Source organism: Cucurbita moschata, unplaced genomic scaffold (genome assembly GCF_002738365.1).
Source record: "Cucurbita moschata cultivar Rifu unplaced genomic scaffold, Cmos_1.0 Cmo_Scf00045, whole genome shotgun sequence".
Taxonomy (NCBI): Eukaryota; Viridiplantae; Streptophyta; class Magnoliopsida; order Cucurbitales; family Cucurbitaceae; genus Cucurbita; species Cucurbita moschata.
In genome coordinates, this window is record NW_019268561.1 from 1,065,401 (window position 1) to 1,088,963 (window position 23,563).

General features: G+C 37.9%; 5 protein-coding genes across 7 annotated transcripts in view; 2 read left to right on the forward strand and 3 right to left on the reverse strand.

The window, feature by feature from the left end:
- Nucleotides 1–923: 923 nt before the first annotated feature.
- On the reverse strand, nt 924–3,408 carry LOC111434601 (tubulin alpha-4 chain). Its single transcript, XM_023072060.1, has 4 exons — nt 3,149–3,408; nt 2,374–2,608; nt 1,898–2,268; nt 924–1,800 (listed from the first exon to the last, which is right to left on the reverse strand). The coding sequence occupies exons 1-4, from the start codon at nt 3,239–3,241 to the stop codon at nt 1,147–1,149; spliced, it is 1,353 nt and encodes a 450-aa protein (XP_022927828.1). The 5' UTR covers nt 3,242–3,408; the 3' UTR covers nt 924–1,146.
- A 1,805-nt stretch (nt 3,409–5,213) lies between these two features.
- Nucleotides 5,214–9,454, reverse strand: LOC111434609 (protein SHORT HYPOCOTYL IN WHITE LIGHT 1-like). Its single transcript, XM_023072073.1, has 4 exons — nt 9,211–9,454; nt 8,909–9,139; nt 8,742–8,807; nt 5,214–5,976 (listed from the first exon to the last, which is right to left on the reverse strand). Exons 1-4 carry the CDS (start codon nt 9,364–9,366, stop codon nt 5,818–5,820), a joined length of 612 nt encoding a protein of 203 aa, XP_022927841.1. The 5' UTR covers nt 9,367–9,454; the 3' UTR covers nt 5,214–5,817.
- A 1,754-nt stretch (nt 9,455–11,208) lies between these two features.
- On the forward strand, nt 11,209–14,839 carry LOC111434599 (magnesium transporter MRS2-3-like). Of its 2 annotated transcripts, none has more exons than XM_023072057.1 (6): nt 11,209–11,874; nt 12,142–12,375; nt 12,456–12,584; nt 12,772–12,944; nt 13,155–13,284; nt 14,340–14,839. In XM_023072057.1, the coding sequence occupies exons 1-6, from the start codon at nt 11,437–11,439 to the stop codon at nt 14,625–14,627; spliced, it is 1,392 nt and encodes a 463-aa protein (XP_022927825.1). In that variant the 5' UTR covers nt 11,209–11,436; the 3' UTR covers nt 14,628–14,839. The 2 variants fall into 2 exon arrangements, with proteins under 2 accessions (XP_022927825.1, XP_022927824.1); XM_023072056.1 differs by having other exon boundaries at nt 11,211–11,874; nt 13,050–13,284.
- Nucleotides 14,840–15,878: 1,039 nt separating this feature from the next.
- LOC111434615 lies at nt 15,879–16,611 on the forward strand. Its single transcript, XM_023072080.1, has 3 exons — nt 15,879–16,178; nt 16,263–16,309; nt 16,393–16,611. The coding sequence occupies exons 1-3, from the start codon at nt 15,953–15,955 to the stop codon at nt 16,519–16,521; spliced, it is 402 nt and encodes a 133-aa protein (XP_022927848.1). The 5' UTR covers nt 15,879–15,952; the 3' UTR covers nt 16,522–16,611.
- A 6,699-nt stretch (nt 16,612–23,310) lies between these two features.
- Nucleotides 23,311–23,563, reverse strand: part of LOC111434644 — a 1,480-nt gene continuing 1,227 nt past the window's right edge. For both annotated transcript variants that reach the window (XM_023072110.1, XM_023072109.1), the window contains exon 3: nt 23,311–23,489. In XM_023072110.1, coding sequence (XP_022927878.1) covers nt 23,456–23,489 — 34 coding nt within the window. In that variant the 3' untranslated portion in view covers nt 23,311–23,455. The remainder of the gene's footprint in view (nt 23,490–23,563) is intronic.

Sequence of the window (23,563 nt, forward strand, 5' to 3'; positions counted from 1 at the left end):
AAAAAGAAAAAATTAAATTGACCATTAATCAATACCGGAATATTATGAAGAACAATTGTCAATAAAATTATCTGTTGGTTCAAATAATTAAGTAATATAAGATATAAATAAAAAAGAAAAAATTAAATTGACCATTAATCAATACCTGAATATTATGAAGAACAATTGTCAATAAAATTATTTCTGTTGGTTCAAATAATTAAGTAATATAATATATAAATAAAAAAGAAAAAATTAAATTGACCATTAATCAATACCTGAAGAACAATTGTCAACAAAATTATTTCTGTTGGTTCAAATAATTTTGTTACCTCTTTGATGATAAGGTTGAATTCGATGAAAATAATAGGCGCTACTACCTCCAATTCAGGCAGAGGGAATATGGTAAAATTATTAAGTTTGACTTCACTTCTAGGATTGGTTCGACCGAGAGGAGAACAAAACACGTGTGGAAACCTTACCTTAAGAGACGCGTTTGAAAGTCTTGAGGGAAAGCTCAAAAAGGAAAGCCCAAAGGACAATTCCTTAGTAGATGCATTTGAAAATTTTAAGAGTTAGTCCAAAATGGAAAGTCCAAAGAAAACAATATCGGATAGCGATGGATCTGGATCGTTACAAATGGAATTAGAGCCAAACACCAGACGATGTGTCAGCCTTCTCGCTGTTCCCCGAAGAGGGTAGACATGTGGCAATGTGCCACTAAGGACGCTGGCCTCAAAGGGAGTGGATTGTGATGTCCCACGTTGGACAGGAACAAAAACAACCTTAGGGGATGTGATGTAACATTTCTTAAACTTACCCAAAGATCAAACTTGCCCATAGGTTAAAAATGCATGAATCATTCTTAAAATAGAAACCAAAGATCACTCAAACTTGCCCATCAAAATTTCCATAAAGAACCGGAACGAACAAGATCATCCTTCACAAATCACAACAAATATGCGAACTTCAGAAAATTTCCATCAAATAGAAACATTATGGATTTATCAACAATACTTAGTGTGCCTACCAACAACACTCGACACACAACTAAGTCCCCTCCCATAGACTGCACAAAAACAACGAAAACAAGAAGAAAACAAACACAACACAACACAAACTCAAGCACTAACCCATTACAAGAATTGGGTTACCTCTCTCCTCATCTCAGTACTCCTCCTGATCGTCGTCGTCACCTTCAGCAGACTCAGCCCCCACTTCCTCATAATCCTTCTCAAGGGCCGCAAGATCCTCCCGAGCTTCAGAGAACTCTCCCTCCTCCATGCCCTCCCCAACATACCAATGCACAAATGCCCTCTTTGCATACATTAGGTCGAACTTGTGATCGATGCGAGAGAACACCTCCGCCACGCTTGTGGAGTTCGAGATCATACAGATTGCCCTCTGCACTTTGGCCAGATCGCCACCTGGAACCACCGTCGGCGGCTGGTAGTTGATGCCGCACTTGAAACCAGTGGGGCACCAGTCCACGAACTGGATTGTGCGCTTGGTTTTGATGGTAGCAACAGCAGCGTTGACGTCCTTTGGCACAACGTCTCCTCGGTACATCAGACAGCAAGCCATGTACTTTCCATGGCGAGGATCGCACTTGGCCATCATGGAAGATGGCTCAAAAGCGCTGTTGGTGATTTCTGCTACAGAGAGTTGTTCGTGGTATGCCTTCTCTGCAGAGATCACTGGGGCATAAGAGGAAAGCATGAAGTGGATTCTTGGGTAAGGAACCAAATTCGTTTGGAACTCTGTTACATCCACATTTAGAGCTCCATCGAATCGTAAAGAGGCAGTAAGGGATGAAATCACCTGAACATTGAAAGAACAATGAACAATTATTAGAATTCATCACCATAACAAAAAAAAAAAAAATAATGTGAAAATCAAAGAAGATATTGAACTGAACCTGAGAGATGAGACGGTTTAAGTTTGTGTATGTGGGTCGCTCAATGTCAAGGGAGCGTCTACAGATATCATAAATGGCCTCGTTGTCAAGAAGTACAGAAACATCTGTATGTTCAAGGAGGGAGTGGGTTGAGAGAACACTGTTGTATGGTTCAACAACAGAGGTGGAAACCAGAGGAGAGGGATAAATTGTGAAACCAAGCTTTGATTTCTTGCCATAGTCAACAGACAAGCGCTCCAAAAGGAGGGAGCCAAGACCAGAACCAGTGCCCCCACCAACAGCGTTAAAAACCAGGAAACCTTGAAGTCCAGTGCAGTTGTCAGCGAGCTTTCTAATACGATCCAAACAGAGATCAACAATCTCCTTGCCGACTGAAACACAAGTTTACCAATTATCATTACAATTCAGGAAAAAGTAAGGTGTATATTCTATTTTTATTGAACATAATTACGGAAGAGACGATTTAAAAAGCTCACTGGTGTAATGGCCACGAGCAAAGTTGTTGGCAGCATCCTCCTTGCCGCTAATTAGCTGTTCAGGATGGAACAATTGGCGGTACATTCCAGTCCTCACCTCATCAATGACAGTAGGCTCAAGATCAACGAAAACAGCACGAGGAACATGCTTTCCTGCCCCTGTTTCGCTGAAGAAGGTGTTAAAGGCATCATCACCTCCGCCTACAGTCTTGTCACTCGGCATTTGGCCATCAGGCTAAAAAAATTTAGAAAACATGGAAGTCAAATTCAAATTTCATTATGATTCTTACGGAAAAAGAGAATAAATAACACTCGCATTGAATTCCTTTCAATATAATCGTTTCTATTCATATTTGTAAGGATTTGAAATTATAAACTATTTTTGCAATTATAGATCTGATCTTGGTAAAATTCAAAGACAAAACACAAAACATAAGAAAAATACCTATCCGATGAATACTTCATAGAAAGATATAAAGAATGAATACAAGAACTAATAATCGAATAATCCGGAAGAAAAAAAATCATATCCGATGTCCAAAATAAAGAACCAGAAAATTTGCACGCGATCGAAGAATCATCAAATCAAAAATCACGCAACAGAGAAGTACCGTAAATAACGAATTCAAACCGATCAAAAAATCAAGGAGAAACAAACATGCAAGAAGAAAAGATGCAAAATCGAAAGCAGATTCAAACAAAAACGAATTCAAATACATATATCAAGAACCGTAAATGAAACGAAAACAAAGAATAAAATTAAAAGGAGATAGACCTGAATTCCATGCTCAAGGCAATACAGTTCCCAGCATGCATTGCCGACCTGAATCCCAGCCTGACCGATATGAATCGAAATACACTCCCTCATTTTTCTCCGGCCAAAAGAACAACGCAGCCTAAAGCAAAAATCGAAGAACAACAACAACAAAACACGATCGAACGAAGCAGAAGAAGAAGAAGATCGAAAACGGAGACGACGAAGGCGTTTATGAAGACGCCTTCTTGTTGAAAATATACATTTCAATGAAAAATGAGGAAGAAGGAGAAGGCATTTTATAGTTCGAAAACAGGACGGAGGAAAATGCTGTACTAGGTGGGGGGAGGTTAACCAGGGTTAGGTTAAGTGTAATAATTTGAATGGGCTGGGAATTAACCATGGTTAAGAAATAGAGTTAGTGATTTTGAAATTTTAACCGTTTTTTCTTTATTTTGCCGCTAGAAAGGGCCCAGTGAGGTGCGAGGGGAGCGGCTTGTTTGGTAACATGGATTGGGCTGTGCTTGTCTTTGACAAGTTTGTTCCCATTTATAGAAATGGATTTATATGGAAAATATTATTAGAATTTCATATAAATAAAATTATTTTATTTAAGCTTAGGTAATTAAAGATAATTAACTATTAAATTTTTATTGAAATAAATTATGAGAATAATTTTAACTAATTATATTTTAATTTAATTTTCATTCAGATTAAGTTTTTAAATTTATTTTATAATAAATCTAATTAAAAAAAAAAAGAGATAAGTATATTAAAAGCGAGGATGTGGCATAAACTTATATAAACTAATTGGCTTTAAATCTCCAATAATGCTTTTAATTAAATGTTTTAGCTATAATTATAAAAAAAAATAAATAAATACTTTGATAATTTTACTACATTATTTAATTGAATAAATTTTACGTTCCTATTTATTAGTAGTTAATTAATATTTTCTACAAAAATAATAATAATAATAATAATAATAATTAATTAATATTTTAAATAAATAATATGCAAAAATAAATGAAACCATGCTTATTCGTACCAATTTATATGGTTTCTGTCCCACATTGGTTGGGGGAGATGGTGTGGAAACCTTTTCCCCTGCTAGACGCATTTTAAAGCCTTGAAAAAGCTCAAAAGGGAATGCTCAAAGAGGACAATATCTGCTAGCGGTAGATCTGAGCCGTTATAAATGGTATCAAAGCCAGACACCAAACGATATGTCAGCCTTCTCGCTGTTCCCTGAAGGGAGATAAACACGAGGCAGTGTGTCAATAAGGATGCTGAGCTCCAAAGAGGGTGGATTTGATGACAGTCCCACATCGATTTGATAAAGCAACAAGTGTCAGTGAGGACGCTAGGTCCCGAAGGGGGGTGGATTTTGATGTCCCACATTAGTTGGGGAAGAGAACAAAACATCATTTATAAAGGTGTGAAAACCTTCTCCTAAGAGACGCATTTTAAAGCATTGAGGAGGGATAGTTCAAAGAGAACAATATCTGCTGGCAGTGGATCTTAATCCATTATGAATTTAATTTAAACATGTGTATAAAAATTAAATTTAGAAAAGCCATGAGAAATAAAAATTAAAAATTAAAAATTAAAAAAAAAATTAAAAAAAAAAAAAAAAACTTCTTTGAAAGGATTCCCAAAGTATAAAACTTTTTAACCAAACGAGGAAAAAGATAATTTTTTCCTTTCCCGCCTCCCTTTTTTTACGACCTACGAGACTAAACTATTACGAATCAAAGTTGAAAGTTTAAAGAACCAAACTTACTTTCAAACAAAAAATCAAGTAATTGTACACCGTATGAGTAGGTGGGACTTCCACTCAAAGCAATACTCAGACTGTTATCTTATCCCTGTAAAATGTTCCATCCAGAACCACCGCTCTGTAATAACGAGGGTTTCAAGCAAGAAAAACTCATCATTCAATCCTCAAGCAAGACAAGAAGAAAGAAGGAGGCAGACTAAAGAACCATTAATTCATTCCCCTTTACTCGGTAGGTAAATAGAAGAATAGTTTACGGGGAACCTTACCACGACAAAACCATTCCTTTCATTTCATTTCGTTTTTTTATACGAATCCAATTTCATTGCGCAAAAAAACCTTACAACCAAATAATACACCAAATCTGCCTCATAATATTACATCAGAAGCTACCCTCCCTTGCTGTTTCTACTCATGATCTAAAGATTTGAGGAAAAACAACAAATTCTTTCATAGTTTACAGAAAGCTACAAGGACAAAATTATATTGAATCATAGAGAACAGAATTCCAGCTATACTCGTTTAAACTCGACTATGATACTTGAACTTTCATGCATATTTTATTCTTGATCTTTAAACTTCGAAACGTTTTACTATTTTAGTCCCTAAACTTTGCATAGAAAGTTGTTATAGTCCTTGCAGCTATTTTCGTAAAGCATTTCCAAAAATCCGATTTCGTTTCGAAACCCACCCGTAAACTTATGTTTAACTATTTATGAACACTTTTGGCAAGGACTAAAACAATTTTTTATACGAAGTTTAGAGAACGAAGAATTTACTGACCATGAAATAAGTATGAAGGCTATGAAACCAAGCCTATTTTATTCTAATCTTTATCTTCCTTTTTTTTTCTTTTTATGTGTCATCACTAACCTTGTCACTTATAACGTATAAGCAGTTAAGTGAGAGGAATTCAGGAAGCAGGTTGTGCACCAGTCCAGGCATGGTGCTGATCGTCATCGAGTCGATCGAATCTGTGGCTGCGGATATCTTGTAGATATAAGATGCCAGTCCACACTCCACGAATGATAAGTATGCTCACAAACACTGCAGTTCCAAGGGTGCATATCACCTAAGATTTCACAAAGCAGCAGAGGAAATAAGTGTTCTGCTTTCTTTTTTCTTTCACTATTGAAGGTGGCATAGTTGAGAAAATTGAAACTAGAAGAGAGCAACGACGTGCAGAAATAAAGGCCAAGCACAAAGAAAGGAGCTAAAAGTATATAGTTCTGAGAAATCTAACCCTCAGCTACACATGACACCACTAGAGTCGATGGCAAAAAAAAACTCTCAACAAGGATGCAAGAATGCACCAATAAAAGTATTCTTACTTCAACAGAACTATTCTTCCATGGATATTTTCGTAGAACAAACTTTGTCAAGAAATTCTGAAACTTCCTATCGACCTTGATTAGTTTTAGCTCGTTGAAAGTTTCAAGTTCTTTCTATACTAGAACCATTTTAGACTGTCTCTTGAAAGCCTACTTGTGAGATCCCACATCGGTTGGAGAAGAGAACGAAGCATTCTTTATAAGGGTGTGGAAACCTCTTTCTAGTGGATACATTTTAAAACCTTGAGGGAAAGGTTAGATGGGAAAGCCTAAAGAAGACAATATCTACTAGCGGTGGGCTTGAGCTGTTACAAATGGTATCAAAGCCAAACACCGGGCAGTGTACCAGTGAGGACACTAGGCCCCCAAGGGGGGTGGATTGTGAGATCCCAAATCGATTTGGAGAGAAGAATGAAGCATTCCTTATAAAGGTGTGGAAACTTCTCTCTTGGAACGCATTTTAAAACCTTCTCGGAAGGGAAAACCCAAAGAGGAGTTTACACTACTGTCTACAACCACCACAACCAGCAAACTCAATAGTCAATCCATGCCAACAGGCCTGTACTTCTCACTATTGATTAAAAGAAAAGAAAAAAAAAGTCAAATACAACCCTAGGTTTTCCCTTTAGTCATATCCTCTAATAGTGCTATAAGTGTATAGGTTAAGATGGGTCTGTTAGGGCCTCCGTGTTGTATTCTCTGCAGGCGGGCGCGGGTTGAGGATTTTGACCACCTTGCAGGGAGCTGCTACAACTAAGCTTTCTCAGTTTGGAGTTGCTTCTTTCAGGCTTTCAATTTTCATTTAACTCGACCTGGAGGGTGTAGCTCTTTGATTAAGGAACTCTTGCTTCACCTGCCCTTTCATGATAGGGGGCGTTTTGTGTGGCTAACCAAGGTTTGCGTGAATATGTGGGGCTTTTGGGTAGGAAGAAATAACAGAATTTTTAGGGATTGAGAGACCTAAATAAGAGGTGCGGTCCCTTGTTAGATTCCACATTCCCTTTGGGCTTTAAGGTCTTCATAATTACCCAGTTGGTCTTCTTTTGTTTGATTGAAGTCCCCATTTGTTTTAGTTAGGCTATTTTTTGTGGGGCCTTTCTTGTTGTAGGCCCTTCGTAATCCTTCATTTTTCCTCCATGAAAGGTTTGCTGTTCTCATAAACAATAAAAAGTACTGTGTGTAGGTAATTAAAACCTTTAGCAAAGTCTGTAGGTTCACTTATTCCCACTAGAGAGACAGATGGTGTCGCATACTCCAACTATCTATATCTCAATATAACAGAAATTTTATGCATGCTGTCTACAACCACGGACCACCGTCAAACTCAATAATCAATCTACATCAACACACCAGCACTTTGATCTACTTCTGAGTAGACAACTTACGGTGCAAGCCCACCGCAAGCAGATATTATCCTGTCTTCTTTGGGTTTTCCTTTTCGGGCTTCTCCTCAAGGTTTTTAAAACGCATCCACTAGGGAGAGGTTTCCACTTATAAAGAATGTTTCGCTCTCCTCCTCAACCGATGTGGGATCTCACAATAAAACACCATCTAGGTTTATTCTTTTGCCCTATCCCGATAACAAAACTGTTAGTGTGCAGGTAAATAAACCCTCCAGAAGAGTGCATACATATATCTAATGTTACTATTGCCCAGTGATTCGGATGGATCATATTATTGTTGGCCAGTGATTCTGATGGATAAGCATGACTTGTCTCGTTTAGATCTTGCCATCAGAGACGTTTAGCACGAACTATCCACAAGCATGTCCAATTCAATAGGCAATCCACATCAGTGGACTAGTACTTTTCACTACTGATAAATGCAGCAAACAAGGCCAAATGACGTCTAGGTTCATTTTTAACCATATCCACCGTCTAACTAGAGCCGAGCAGATGACACCCTTAATCAGTATGAATACCGTCCGGTTTCGAAAAGTTTTCCAACGACAATATTGGTTTACTCCGACTGTTCATATGAGAAGATTTATAAAGTTAACTCAATCTCAAGACATCTCTAGGAGGGAGGGGGGGGTAGCCCTGGACATTAGCCATACTAATGAAGTTACAAAGAGACTCGATTAACGAAAATAGAAATAATACCACAATTACAACTCATTTTTTGGGGGACAACGAACCGAAGACCAGCAATTCCATGTATAAAACCAACTGACAATTCTTCTTCTTCACAAAAAGTTTTCCATTTACTTTCTAGCCAAAGTTCCCTAACAGAACTACCATCTCCCAACGGAGGACAAGAAATCTCTTCTTTGGGTGCTACGTTTGTCATGCATATCCAATTGAACAAGAACTAAGTGTCATAACAATTCTTTCACCCCCTTCTCCACAACCAAACTAAAATATCTGCATTATTATAGTCGAATTTCGAACACGCATTTCTCTTTTGCAATGAAAGTTTACAGCTAACTATCTATTACTGAGGACACAAATCCATATGGAAATACTAAAGGAAACGCAATAAAAGGGCTAAATATCGATGCAGTTACCTCAAGAAATGCCTTCAAAATCCACAAAAACGCTAGCATTAGTACCCCATTGACAGAAAATCCCACCTGAGAAAATCAATTTCTAATGCAAAATTGACTAACCACAATTCATAGATTAAAAATTAATGAGTAATCTTATTTATGAACAAGAAAAGAAAAACATCTACCAGTTTAGTAGGGATGGATTGGGGAAGAACCGATCTCACAGCCTTCCTGGCTCGCTTCGAGACCTTCCTGAAAACATTCTCAACAAACCGGACCAATAGATCCAAACTTCTATCCTCTTCCTCATTTTCCTCATCCTCGTCGTCCTCGTCGTCTTCGCCACCCATTATGTCGAAGTCGGAGCTAATCGAGCGGTTCCAATTGCGCCGATCGTCCACCAAATGATCAACTCCCTGGAAGAGATCGAGCAGATTGAGAACAAAAACAACAAAGGCGAATAGAGGGGAAGAGAAATCCGGTGGACCTGAGAGAAATTGGAGGTTCTTCTGGAAGCCCGGAGGAGGGTGTGAGAAATTTGCAAGGAATGGGAGAGAATCGAGGTCCGAGAGGTTGGTAATCGCAGCTGAGAATGAGGAATGGAATAGAGGGACGGCGGTGAAAGAGCGGCAGGTAAGGACATGATCCGCTGTGGAAGAACAGCAGCCGTTTGCAGATGCTTTCGTTTTTTGCTGAACAAAAAACGATGGTTGACAGTTGTTGAGGGTTATATTCATTGTAACCGCCCAAAATTTCTATTTACCTTATACTCAGTTGCGTAATTAAACATTTAAAATACAGTTATGGACTTACGTGTTCGAAAATATCTTTTAAATGTCACAACCTGATAAAAAAGACCCTGTTCTAATTTAAGTTCAAGAAAAACAAGTACAATTATCCTATACATGTGTCATGGTCTAATATTATGATGTATTTGTCAGCCATACACGAATATACAGTAATGTCTTTCCTTTATCTGAAAAAGAAGTAGCATACGGCTGGAGTATTTTGAGAAATACTCAGTAAGTGACCCACTATTGAATTAGGTAACGCAAACACATGCAACTCATGATTACATGATTAAGGACCTATTGTTAAAATCAGTTTTCAGTCCTGACAAAATTGGATGTATAGTACTTTTCTACACGCGACCCACACGTGCGAGTGTGGATTCCTAAGCGATTTGCACCCCACCTGAACCCATCATAGTCGAGCTAGCTATCCGTAGCGACGTTCGGAGGTCAGCACACCCCGAGTGTCATGCAAGGCATGATCATCATCACCATCATAGTGTACGTTTCCGTAATCGTCATCGTAAATTAGGAGTATCCCAATATATATGAACAAACAAAATGCATGAGGTCCTTATAGTTTTCATCTTTAAATCATCTTTATGACACAACCTTAGACATCGTTCAACACTACTCGAAGTAACATGCACGCATTGACCTTCATACATTCATCATTATTAACATTAACTAGGGTTGTGTTTTTGAAAACTTGTCATCATAGTGCGTCCTGATATTTGAAACATGCACATCATCTTAATATGAAACATCATCATATTGAGTTATTTCATCATCACACGTCTCACATCATCTTGTTATCATGCATCATTATCATCATGTACATCATCACATCATCATATAATGTCATCATCTCATCATCTCATCATCATTTAACGTCATATAACATCATCACATCCTCATATAACATCATCATATCACCATTTAACGTCATTACGTCATCATATAACATCATCATATGACATCATCATATCATCATTTAACGTCACCACGTCATCATATGACGTCATCACATCATCATATAATATAAAACATAAATGACACGTGCAAGGGTCACTGGGCATGTATCATCATACATAAGACAAATATTCTAGTAGAGTAGAGTAAGGTCACTTATCTAATTAGCTTAAGTTGTTGTCACTAATTTATCGAGTCTTTAGTAGTTTTATTTGTTATTTCTATCTTTATTTCAATTCTCCAAAGTATTTCTTAATCATCGTACCCTTACGAACACTCTCATTTGGATGTGGTCTCGAATATCACATGACAATTAGCTACTGCTTTGGTTCATCCCCGAACCATATGTTATTGGGAGAGGTACTGCTTTGACACTATTTGTATCAACCCATGAACAGATCTAAAATCAGAATTCTAAATCCCTATCCGAATCCTAGGCATAGGTCGTGAAACCTAAATTAGAAAGAATATTACACGATATGATTAGCAACTTTGTATCATAGGTGTGAACCGTCAAAACTGCCCGATGCGACCTCTTAGCTAAAAAAAAAATGAGATGGCAAAATGACCGTACAATAGGTTGGACAGAAATCTCGGAAATGATTAATTTTAAATTTAATTAACCCAAAAATTAATTAATAAATAATTTGACTAAAACTCAAATTAAAACAAAATAGGGGTCCAATGTTTTTTCATACATATGTTTTGAATCCTGTTTGTATGAAATTAGGTTACTAACCCTAATCGCACTTCTATTCAAGAATTGGACTAAAGTTTTGGATCAATTTATTTAGAAAATTCAATGATTTAAGAATATCTTCAAAAAAATTACTTTTCTCTTGGAGCTCCAAAATTGTCAGGACAAAAATCTGATCAAACATCCGGATTCTCTGCGTAAGAAGTTTCATCAAATTCCCAGCTTGATCCGCCATTACTGGCGGCGAATTTCCATGAGAGGGCAGCATTCTCACCCACCGAAGCCGATTTTCGCCGGACCTGATGACGAAAACGAACCGGGTCGTTCTTATCTCGCCGGAACGAACGCCCCATTAGGCGCTGGGATTCGGAAGAAGGGGACCGGAGTTCGGCCATGGCTGCTTCTGGACTTGACTGGTGGAGCTCAGGTCGTTGAGGCCGGAAAACACGCGATTATGCGGCGGACTGGTTTGCCCGCGCGAGACCTCCGGATTCTCGATCCGATGCTCTCGTATCCATCTACGATTCTTGGCCGTGAGAAAGCGATTGTGATCAATTTGGAGCACATCAAAGCTATTATCACCGCCCAAGATGTGTTCGTGTTGAATGCTAGGGATCCGTCAGTAACCCCCTTCGTCGAGGAGCTTCAGAGGCGGGTTCTGCGGCACTACCAAGCCACTAAGGCCGCTCAGGTTTCAATTCGAATCGTTTTTTTTAACCTAGTTCTTTGAATTAAAGCGTTTGTTCGTCCTAATTTTGTCAATTAACTATCCTCTCTTAGTGATTATTGGCACGCATCCTCAACTTAGAGTTCATAGGTTTGAATCCCCCACCCCAATTGCTGATGAACTCAAACAAATTGGTGCTAGTGAAGAACTTTGGCTGGTTGAATATAACTTAGATTGGAACTTTTCTTTGATGGATGAGATCTGTGTTCAATTGTCTGCAATGTTTTGAAGGAGGGCAATGGCGATGATTCCAGTTGGAGAAATCTCTATGACTTGGAGGAGCCACGATCCAGGGCTCAAAGTCCCCATAATCCCTATCAAGGATTTCCACAGGCTGAAGAGGAAGAGGGGAAGGAAAACGGTAAACAAGGTCTTGAAAATCGGGAGGGATTGAAGGTTCTACCGTTCGAGTTCGTCGCGTTGGAGGCGTGCCTTGAAGCTGCCTGTAGCTGCTTAGAAAGTGAAGTAAGAATCTTTACATTTTTGTTTAGTTTGTTTAATCTTTTGTTCTCTTGATTCTATTTAGCACATTATCTTGTAACCAGGCAGATACGTTGGAGCAAGAAGCTCACCCAGCTTTGGATAAGCTGACTTCTAAGATTAGTACTCTCAACTTGGAACGTGTGCGTCAAATCAAAAGTCGATTGGTTGCGATAACTGGACGAGTTCAAAAGGTTATTAGATTTTAGTTACTAGTCATGTCACATTTCCTTAGTTTGTGTGGTTTTGTAACTTCATCTTTGAGAAAATCTCATTTTCAGACGATGAATGAACATTTTTGACGTCGGTTTCTCGGATTAAGAAGCACTGTTAACTTAATTTTACACGACCCTTTTGGTTGATTGCGATGATTCTTTACAGGTGAGGGACGAATTAGAGCACTTGCTAGATGATGATGAGGATATGGCTGAGATGTACTTAACAGAGAAGATGGTTCAGCAACAGCTTGAGACCTCTTCCACTTCTTCAATTCCCGAGAGAGACGAAATGGACGATGATGTTCAGCAATTAGGCAAAGATGACAGGGAGGACAGGTACAAGATCCGCCTCGTGTCCGAGAAGGACAGACATCTACTCTATAATCGTAGTTTCACGAATTTCTGCATTTTTAAATAGCCTTTTGTTTCCAACTTTCTCAGTATTCCTGCTGAAATATCATTGGAAGGTGGTGGAAATTCTGCTAATTATGAAGGCAATATAGATGCTTCACAGGATCATTTATTTGGTGCATCAAATGTGGGCAGGGACAGCCATGGAACCCGGACAAGCACTACCCATAGCGCTGTAAGCAAACTCCTCGATGTCGAGGAGCTAGAGATGCTGTTGGAGGCTTACTTTGTGCAAATTGATGGTACACTCAACAAACTTTCGACGGTACGCAACATAAACAATGCGTTCTTTCATCTATGATTCTGCTTCTTTCAGCTTAATGGATTGTTTTCAGTTTATATAGAAAGAAAATTGTGCTGCAGACTATAATAAGTCTTTTCGGGCTGTGGGAAACGGACTTTACCTGTAGAAATGGCTAAACTAGTAGACAAACCTGATTCAAGGGACTATATTTTCGAGTCTGTTCAAAGATAGATCGTTTAAAATAAAAGTACAGAAGGATGATGGGTCAGAAACAGAGAAAATGTAACGGCCCAAGCCCACCTCTAGCAGATATTGTCCTCTTTGGACTTTTCCTTTTGGGCTTCCTCTCAAAGTTTTTAAAACGCGTCTGCTAGGGAGAGGTAGCACACTGATAGCAGATATGACTCTTTGGGCTTTCTCTTTTGAGCTTTCCCTCAAGATTTTTAAAATGCATCTGCTAGGTTGCAGATATTGTCCTCTTTGGGTTTTCCCTTTCAGGCTTCCCCTCAAGGTTTTTAAAATGCGTCTACTAGGGAGAGGTTTCCATACCCTTATAAAGAATATTTCGTTCTCCTCCCCAACCGATGTGGGATCTCACAATCCACCCCCTTCAGGGCCTAGCGTCCCTGCTAGCACTCGTTCCCTTATCCAATCGATGTGGGACCCCCCAATCCACCTCCCTTTTAGGGTCCAACATCCTTGGTGGCACACCGCCTTGTGTCCACCCTCCCTTTGGGAGCTTAGCCTTTTCGCTGACACATTGCCCAGTGTCTGGCTCTGATACCACCTGTAACGGCCCAAGCCCACCGCTAACATATATTGTTCTCTTTGAGCTTTTCCTTTAGGGCTTCCCCACAAGATTTTTAAAATGCATCTATTAAGTAAAGGTTTCCACATCCTTTATTCGTTCTCCTCTCCAACCGATGTGAGATCTCATGTAAAACTAGCTAAAAAATCATCATCAAACGTAAGTGTTAAATGTCTGATCAATATATTTGGTTGAAATGCAAGCCTACGTTGAACATGGCTTTTCCTTTTGCTGATGTCTTCTAACACGCTCTTTCATCTATCTTAAGCTGAGGGAGTATGTAGATGACACAGAAGATTACATCAACATAATGCTAGATGACAAGCAGAATCATCTTTTACAAATGGGAGTAATGTTGACAACTGCGACCCTCGTCGTCAGTGCTTTCGTCGTGGTAGCAGGTATCTTCGGGATGAACATCCATATTGAACTATTCGAACCAGAAAAAGCAGGCATGCCAGAGTTCATGTGGACTGTTGGTGGTGGCACCATGGGAACCATCTTCCTGTATGTCATTGCCATTGCCTGGTGCAAGCACAAACGTTTGCTCGAGTAGTTCGCCAAAACCGAAGCTGAACGTACGGTATAGTTTTCTTGATAAAAAAAACATATATAGATTAAGACAACCTTTAATACATCTAATGTGTTGAAATAAGTTGAAGCTTTTACAAGCTGAATGCTCTGTTTCATACTGTTGGTCGGTACAGGCTATATTGTATATGTTGCATGGTTATAATAATTTATAACGCTAAATTTTGTACCCAAAAATTTAATGTCAAGTTATGAAGTATCTTTTAACTATTATTTAAAAAAATACTTTTATTCTTTTAAAGTATTCATTAATTATCATTAGGGTAAAAAAACTTATTAGAAGGTTGAATGATAAGTCAACGTGTTAGAACATGTTTTTTCGATTTAGTCAGGCAAGTATCTCAGTTATTGTCATTTGAAACTGTCAAATCGTTGTCATGGCTATACTATGATACTGTGTAGGTCAATATGCATTTTCTTTTTTGGTGGTTCAATCATAAGAACTTTGTATGGAGCAATCTTAGTTGGGTGACCTCTCGGTCCCCTGATTTCTTGATACTCATTGTGATTGTATGTCTATCTAACCCTAACAACGAGGTTACTTATCGTATATTTTTAATACTCAACTTTTCTCAAAATATTGTCAGCTAAGAGAAAAGGCGTGTGTGCAGAGGCCGTGATGTAGAGGACTACTTGTTGTCATGGGTGATAGTTCACACGTTTGAATTTATTTTCCACCTCGTTTAGCTGTTTAATTTGAACTTACCTAGACATCATTCTAAAAAGGGTACCGGTATAAAGTTGACTAGTTTCTAGGCGAATATATGAGTTTGCAATATGCATATTTTTGTCTTTGCACGATAAATGATATAAGCATGCATATGGTAACGAGGCAGGCAATCTTGGGTCTTAGAAAGTGAGATTGTTACGCACTCGATCATCTCTTTCTTTCTTCTTTACTAATTTCTCTTTTTTCATTCATGAATTTCATTTAAATTATTTATTGAGTTTCGAGTGAAATTTGAGAAATGGTTTTTGAACTTCACTAACAGGCACACCGTCCATTGTCTGGCTCTAATATCATTTGTAATAGCCTTAGCATACCGCTAATAGATATTGTTCGTTTTAACACATTACGTATAACCGTCAGTCTCATGATTTTAAAACACATATGTCAAGGAGAAGTTTCCACACGTATATAAGCTTTGTTTGGAGATGTTCGTCTCTCCAAACGACGTGGGACCGAGGTTAAATAAAAAGAAGAGTTTATTAGAGGAGGAGGGGATATGGACCAAGAAAGCCTCATCTGTTCATCAACCTCATCCACAACCCCAACACTCTCTCATTCCCATGAGCTCCATCGGCCAAAACATCCTGATGGCTCTCGCCCTCACTCTCAACCAATTCGCTTCCTCAAACGTCCAATCCGTCCAGAGAAACAAACCCAAAACGCCACCCACCACCACCGCCACCACCTCCGCCTCCACCTCCGCCAGTTCTGACATCCAACGCAGAGGCCTCCTCTTATCTGCCGCCGTGGCCGCCGCCGTGGACTCCAGAACCGAGCTCCTAAAAAGTGTGCTGCATTAATTCTGCCCTCTGTGTTCCATTTTATAATGCTTGATTTTCCTTTCAATCCAAACATTTTATGTGTTGTTAGGGTACCTAAAGAAATCTGAAGAAAACAAAGAAAAGAACGACAAGGAGGTAAGTGTTCTTGTAATTTGTAACTTGTAATTTGGATTCGATCAATGTTTTGAAATTTGTGTTATTGGGTTTGTAATTAACAGAGATTGGAGAGTTTCTACAAGCGAAATTACAAAGATTATTTTGAGTTTGTTGAAGGATCTTTGAAGAACAAGGATGAACTTTCTGAAGCTGAGAAAGGTATCATTGAGTGGCTTAAGAGAAACAAATAAATGAATTTCTTCTATCAATTATCAATTATCATTTCAACGATCGATCTCAATCAATTTATCACTTTCACAATTAAAAGGAAAGTTGCCATATTTACAAATATTCAAATTTTGCTATCTATTAAAATTATTCGTGATATTATTCGATTTGAGCCTAGGGTTCATCAAGAACGCTTTTGTACCAATGAAGTTCCTGTCCTAATTTATACACGTAGATTTTTTAACTTGGTCTTATGATACCTGAGTCAAAAAACATACTTGAATGAACCAAGATTACATCTAAATGAAAGTGATCGGATGACTAAGAAAGACCAATATGCACATTTCTTCTCCACAGCTCAATCATAAGAATTCAAAATTAAGTGTATTTTGTTTGAAGCAATCCTATATTTGGTAAGCTCATGAGAATTTTTCTAACAAAGCATGCTGAAAATGTAACACGAGTAAAGGAGTACGCGAATGAACCAAGATCATATTAGAATGAAAATGAGCAATTTTATGTTGAGTGACCTCCTGAACATTTTCCTAAAATGTATGTGAGTGAGAACAAAGTATGCTGAAGAACTCTGTGTTGATAGGTGAGTGTTTTTCCTAAAATAATTAGGTATCTCATTTTCCTAAAATAGATAGACAATCAACTCATACCATCATTGAGCTGGACTCTGTTGGGCCTTTAACGAATAGTTGCGAAATTGCTAAATGATTATTGGGCTTAATCCTATTGGTCCAGTGATGATATTTTAACAAATAGTTGCCAAATTGCTAAATGTGTTAGTGTTTCCCCGTAAATATTCATTAGGAACACCGTTTTGGAATGTGCCAAATTTATCGATATTTAACATTTTTCATAATGAAATTGAAAATATTAATCGAAACGCCATTCTTTTCGCTACTTATTCTCAATGACCCATTTGGGATTTCGTTTTAGTTCTTGTGTTAGATGTTGGATGAAAGTCTTGCATCGGCTAATTTAAGGAAGGATCATGGGTTTATAATCAAGAAATACTATCTGTGTGAGGCCTTTTGGGAAGCCCAAAGCAAAGCCATGAGAGCCTTATGCTCAAAGTGGACAATATCATACGAGAATCGTATTCATCTAACATTAGAATCTTTTAATTAAGCCTAAGGGTCTACGACTTTTGTTAAGAAACCAAATCTATCTGAGTCTTGGGCAAGAAGTTATGAAAACGAGCCTAAGGGTCTACGACTTTTGTGAATAACAAGTCTATCTGAGTGAGCCTAAGGGTCTACGACTTTTGTGAAGAAACTAAGTCTATCCGAGTCCTGGGCAAGAAGTTACGAAAACGAGTTTTCATCTGAATTTGGACAATTTGAAGTTGAAGGTGAGACTGAGTCCTGGGCAAGAAGTTACGAAAGCGAGTTTTCATCTGAATCTGGACAATCTGAAGTTGAAGGTGAGAAATAATGGATACGATAGCTTACGAAAAACGAAATAATGAATACGATAGCTTACGAAAAACATGTATCTCAATATGGCTATTTAGGCAGGAGATCAACATGTATCACAATATGGCTGCAACAACGAGTCAAGCTTCCCGTGGCGATGCGTTGTTTGGACTTGACTTGATCTGATCTGATCCGTTAGTCGGGCTCGCAGTTGAACGCTGGTAGCACATGGTTGCACATGTGAAAATGCTACCAACCGCGCATGGGAACTACTTTTTGCTTCGTTTAACCTTTGATAATAATTATATATTATAATATAATATTATGGAAGGAAAAAAAGAAATATCTGGTTCTTTCTTCAACAATTTATATTTATTTTCGTTTGATTTAGATATTGACCTTAATTACGTTTGAATTAGGGCCTACAAGTGTGTTTTTCAAAAAATTTAGAGCCTCTTACTAGAAGAAAAGCGAACTCGAGAAGGCACGCGACACTCATGTAAGTAAACACACAGATTCTAGGAAGTAATACTTGTATGGATAGCTTGGTAATGGATGCATGCTAGAAAAACAAAATCCAAGGTGGATAGATTCGGTATGACCTAAGCCAGGACGATTGGATAAGCATGAGATTAGTCACTCTTGTTACTGGCATAACTGAATTCCTCGTATGATGTAATAGACTATTTTCTACTTATGTAAATAATCGTGTTAAAACGAAGAATAGAAATTTGTGTATCTGCACTCTAAGTGCTTGATGAATGCTATCGTCTCATAGAGCATGTGTGACTGTATGCATGATTTACTGTATAATAATTGTATGTGATTGAATGTGTGATTCTACATGTAGAGTGTTAGTAGCGGAAACATAATAAGACAATGGTGTGAGCATCAATTTGGCTAGATAATGACATAGGATGGAATGCCTCCAGTAGTCCGAGCGCATTAGATGGTGTAGCCCTAGTGCTCTCGATCGAACTAGACTCGAGGAGTTAGAACCGAGAAACTTGGAGATGTGAATCCATGTCAAGACCGTCAAACCACCCTAGGGACCTAGAAAACCACAACGACAACCCTGGTAAACAAAGGTAGTTGTTAGGTCGATAACAACTGATACAATGTCTGTGAAGCTTCCACTTTCCTTTTCAATCCGGTATGGTACCATTAAGTTAGATATGAGGCTGGTTAAGGCCGTGTGACTTGATAATTCACTTGGATTACCATGCACAATAGATCCATCTTATGGAGTGGATGTTCATAATGCGAATAGTAAGCAGAACTGCCACGTATAGGGGGTCGCTCCTCCCAACTTTGGGAGATTACATGACCAAAAAATATTTATCATCACCCGTCTATTTGTTTTAAACTACAAATTAAAAATATGTATGAATGATAAACATTTTTGAGATTTCAAATGTTGAATTTGGAAGAAATGGACATGAAAAAAGTAATTAAAACAAAAGTAAAATTAACACAATTTAAAAACAAAAAATAACCCCACAATTAAAAACACATCGTAAAAAATGTACAAATGGGTGTTGTTTAAGTTGGATACAAATTCAAACCATTATAAAAGACTCAAATATCACAAAATGATTGACGCCAGATATGAAAATTGTAATAGTCTAAGCTCACTGCTGGTAAATATTGTTCTCTTTGGACTTTTCCTTCGAGTCTCCCGTTAAAACATGTTTGCTAGTGAGAAGTTTCTATACTCTTATAAAAAAAATGTTTCGTTCTCATCTCCAACTAATGTGGGATCTTACATCGTATCAGAACTAGACACTGAGCGATATGTTAGCGGAGAGAAGGTGTGGACACTAGACGAAGTGCCAGCGATTTTAAAGCCCAAAAAGAAAGGCAGTTTAAGGATGAGTTAAAAGTTAAAACATGTTTGTTAGTGAGAAGTTTCTATACTCTTATAAAAAAATGTTTTGTTCTCATCTCCAACTAATGTGGGATCTTACATCGTATCAGAACTAGACACTGAGCGATATGTTAGCGGGGAGAAGGTGTGGACACTAGACGAAGTGCCAGCGATTTTAAAGCCCAAAAAGAAAGGCAGTTTAACGATGAGTTAAAAGTTAAAACGGTAGATGGATTTGGTGGTCTGCAGCTGGAATGTGGCAGTGGAAAACACAGATGAGCAATGGAAGGTTATAATGAAGGCCTGCAATGAGAGGGACAATGGCAGTCGGCAACCCAATATGTCCCGCATGGGTTTAAGGGTGTTGTCACCCCAAGCATAAACAACACACACAGCAACCAGCTGCTGCATGCATTGTCCTTGTCCTTGTCCTTGTCTTCGTCTTTGGCGGTGGTTCTAAAGGCAATCCATTTCTCTTCCATACTTCTTTAACTCTATCTGTCCAATCTTATTCTATGCGCTGCATATCTCTCTTTTCTAACCCAACACTTTTATATTACTATGTTTGCTTCTTAGTTTTGTGTGTAAGTTTCGAGAAATTATCTATCGAAAATGTCATAATGAGACTGATAGTTTTGTACGATTAGATATAGAGGAGAGAAGTTACTAAAAAAATGATCTTTGTGAGATCCCACGTCCCTTGGAGAGAAGAATGAAACAACCTTTACAAAGGTGCGGAAATCTTTCCGAATTTGATGGGGTCCCACGTCGATTGGAGAAAGGAAAGAATGCCAGCGAGGACGCTAGTCCCGAAGGGAGGTGGATTGTGAGATCCCACGTCAGTTTAGGAGAAGAACAAAAACCTTTATAAGAGTGTAAAAACCTCTCCCTAGCATACGAATTTTAAAAACTTTGAAGGAAAGCTAAAACAAGACAATATCAACTAGTGTGAATCTGGGCTGTTACAATTTTGTATCCAATAAATATTAAGGACGAATTTTAATAAATTATGAATATATGACGCCTTCTTTATTGATATGACGCATTTTAGTGAACTTAAAAGTATATCGATCGGTCCAACACGGATTGAAATAGACAGGAAACTTTTGAAAATGCAAAATTACTGTTTTGAAATTTTGTCCATTGCTCATCAATCATTGGCTGACTTTCATTATTAATCTATTTTGAAGCCACTATTTTAAAACCCATATTGAAATTAATACCGCCAAATATATAAAATACATAAGAATATTTAAATATTTGGTTACAAATTATTATATATTTATGTATATATATGTATATAATTGAGCAGCTCCTTCCATCCTCTTCTCTGCATTTTGGATCAGATTACCCATCACCATGACCCTTATCATCATCCCTTGTCCTTTTCAACCCTAAAGGAAGCATTTTATATATTGAATTTCAAAATATCTTACCTAACAATATTTTATATTTTGTCCCGAAATTTTGTGGGTCATATCGCTTTTCTTACTCCGACATGTTTGGTTCCAAAAATAATTTTGATTGTCTGTAGAGATCGAAGCTTACTATGACTTAAAATTAGAAGGAGACTCTAATGTTATAATCACATCTTATAAATGATGTCGTGAACTTAAACATTCATAATAAAGTCGTTCAAATAATAAGACTAAAAATAAATAAGGTGAATTTATATAAAATAAAGAAAAAATAAAATAATATCTTGATCTAACCTAAGGGCATCTACCCTAACTTTAATTTTATGGTCATCACTGCGATGTTGTCATTCATATAGGGGTTCCTTACCTTTACCTGAAAAATAAGACTAGAACGTGGCTTGAGTGTTTTAATAACTACTTAATAAGAAATCCCACTGTTAGGGTCAAGAAATGCAATTACATGCAATATGATGGGACCTATCATTTCAATCCGGACATGGTTGAATATGTAGTACTTCCCTACACACAGCTCAACACGAACAAGTGGACAAACCAGGTGGGCTAGTACACGTACCCCCTAAGTCTAGCTCGTTGAGTTAACACACGCTCATGCTACCAGACACCACGAAGGGAAATGACCTACATAATATCATAACAAACATAAATATCATAAGATATGTATCCATACATTACATATCAATAAAATATCTTGATGCACGTAATATACATACATGCATGAGATCCCCATGACTTAAAATCATGACATGAGTTTATGATGTAAATCAAACCTCTGTTCAATCATGACATAACGAGCCTACGAGACATGTATACGTAATACTTGCCATAACTTTCATACTTAACATAATATATAGATTCTTCAACTTGGCATAATCATATTATAGCATAACTTATGACATGGCATAATAGAGCATAACAGAACATGACATAGAATACAATAGAATAGCATAGCATACCATAACACATGTTAAGCAATCATAGTCATGACATATGCAGGAGCCTTGAGGCACACATCATCATATGTCTTACAATTCGTCCAACCAAGCCAACAATGAAGTCAATTACTTGATGCATACGTCGAACGAGGCTAATACTGACCTCACTGAGTTGGAGCTGTTGAAGCCGAGTCGAGTCGTCAGTGGAGAAAGGCACAGGTCGCAATGCCAAGTTAGGGCGGGTGCGCAAGTTCAGTTATGGGTCACAGGGTTACGGTGCGGTGGGTTGAGGTTTGGGTCAGGTCGGATGCATGGGTTGGAGCAGGATTCTAGGTTGCGTGCGGGCTAGGATATCGACTACTTGGCCGAGGTGGGTTGAAGGCATACTAGGTCGAGGTGAGTTGAGGGCGTGAATGGGTTAGGCTGGACGGTGAGGGTCTAGGTCTGGGCTTTGTCCTTACTCACATTCGTTCTAAGAAAATTCCCACGAGGTCAGCCAACATAGAGTTGCTCCAAACAAAACACGTTTAACCATGGAGTTCATATGATAAGTCCTTCTAGCATGATTTTTCCTCACACACATCTTAGAAAACTTCACAAGAGGTAACCCAACATAGAACTGATCCATTAAAAGCACGTTTAACCATGAAGTTTCCATGATTGAGTCACCAAAAAGAAAAGTGCACCTTGTTGGTATATATACTAACTTTCAATTTTATTAAGCATTTCTTTATTATCCTATCTTCAAGATCTCCTCATTCGAATGTGGTGTCGGTTTATTCATGTACCTCTCATTTACTCAAGTGTCACACGTTGGTCGTTTTCATCACTACATGATTGTACACTACATTCTTGGATAGTCTCCTCTTCCTCTCTCTCTCTCTCTCTCTCGGCAGCGTCCCCTTTTTCTCCCTCGATGTGGTCAAAACAAGTCAATTAAATAGATCTATAGACAAGTAAAAGATCAAAGATGAACACAAATTTTATCATAGAAGTATGCTAAAAAAAAACACCGTTGCTTCTCAATCTCTTCCTCTTTCCAAACATGTTCATTTAGTACAGCAATAATTGTCATATTTTCAGTGCCACGTGGCTATAGCAAAAGTAGTAAAATCGAGAAAATAAAAACTTTTTCTACATGTTCAATTCGTGAGGACAGAGACATCAACCTGAATATAGCTTAAAAAACATGTATCTCTGTTTAAGAGATGGAAGATTTAATCTCCCATCTCCACCTATAGCTAAACATAAAATATAAAAAAAAAGTGATATCGTTGATAAGCAACTCCCATCTACTTCAATCCCGATCTCTTCCCGTTGATCTGTCTACATTGAGTAGAAGCGGACAAAAAAAAAAAAAAAAAAAAAAAAAAAAAAAAAAAAAAAAAAAAAAAAAAAAA

What these genes read in the sequence shown, in the direction of transcription:
- LOC111434601 (XM_023072060.1), bottom strand. Translation starts at nt 3,241, where the DNA reads ATGAGGGAGTGTATTTCGATTCATATCGGTCAGGCTGGGATTCAGGTC. An exon ending in GCCTTGAGCATGGAATTCAG is followed by an intron (nt 2,609 to 3,148) that starts GTCTATCTCCTT and finishes AAATTTTTTTAG; the next exon opens with CCTGATGGCCAAATGCCGAG. An exon ending in TAAACCGTCTCATCTCTCAG is followed by an intron (nt 1,801 to 1,897) that starts GTTCAGTTCAAT and finishes TTCAATGTTCAG; the next exon opens with GTGATTTCATCCCTTACTGC.
- LOC111434609 (XM_023072073.1), bottom strand. Translation starts at nt 9,366, where the DNA reads ATGTCCTTACCTGCCGCTCTTTCACCGCCGTCCCTCTATTCCATTCCT. An exon ending in GAACCTCCAATTTCTCTCAG is followed by an intron (nt 9,140 to 9,210) that starts GTCCACCGGATT and finishes GATCTCTTCCAG; the next exon opens with GGAGTTGATCATTTGGTGGA. An exon ending in AATCCATCCCTACTAAACTG is followed by an intron (nt 8,808 to 8,908) that starts GTAGATGTTTTT and finishes TGATTTTCTCAG; the next exon opens with GTGGGATTTTCTGTCAATGG.
- LOC111434599 (XM_023072056.1), top strand. Translation starts at nt 11,437, where the DNA reads ATGAGAGGGCAGCATTCTCACCCACCGAAGCCGATTTTCGCCGGACCT. An exon ending in AAAGATGACAGGGAGGACAG is followed by an intron (nt 12,945 to 13,049) that starts GTACAAGATCCG and finishes CAACTTTCTCAG; the next exon opens with TATTCCTGCTGAAATATCAT. An exon ending in CACTCAACAAACTTTCGACG is followed by an intron (nt 13,285 to 14,339) that starts GTACGCAACATA and finishes ATCTATCTTAAG; the next exon opens with CTGAGGGAGTATGTAGATGA.
- LOC111434615 (XM_023072080.1), top strand. Translation starts at nt 15,953, where the DNA reads ATGAGCTCCATCGGCCAAAACATCCTGATGGCTCTCGCCCTCACTCTC. An exon ending in CAGAACCGAGCTCCTAAAAA is followed by an intron (nt 16,179 to 16,262) that starts GTGTGCTGCATT and finishes ATGTGTTGTTAG; the next exon opens with GGTACCTAAAGAAATCTGAA. An exon ending in AAGAAAAGAACGACAAGGAG is followed by an intron (nt 16,310 to 16,392) that starts GTAAGTGTTCTT and finishes TGTAATTAACAG; the next exon opens with AGATTGGAGAGTTTCTACAA.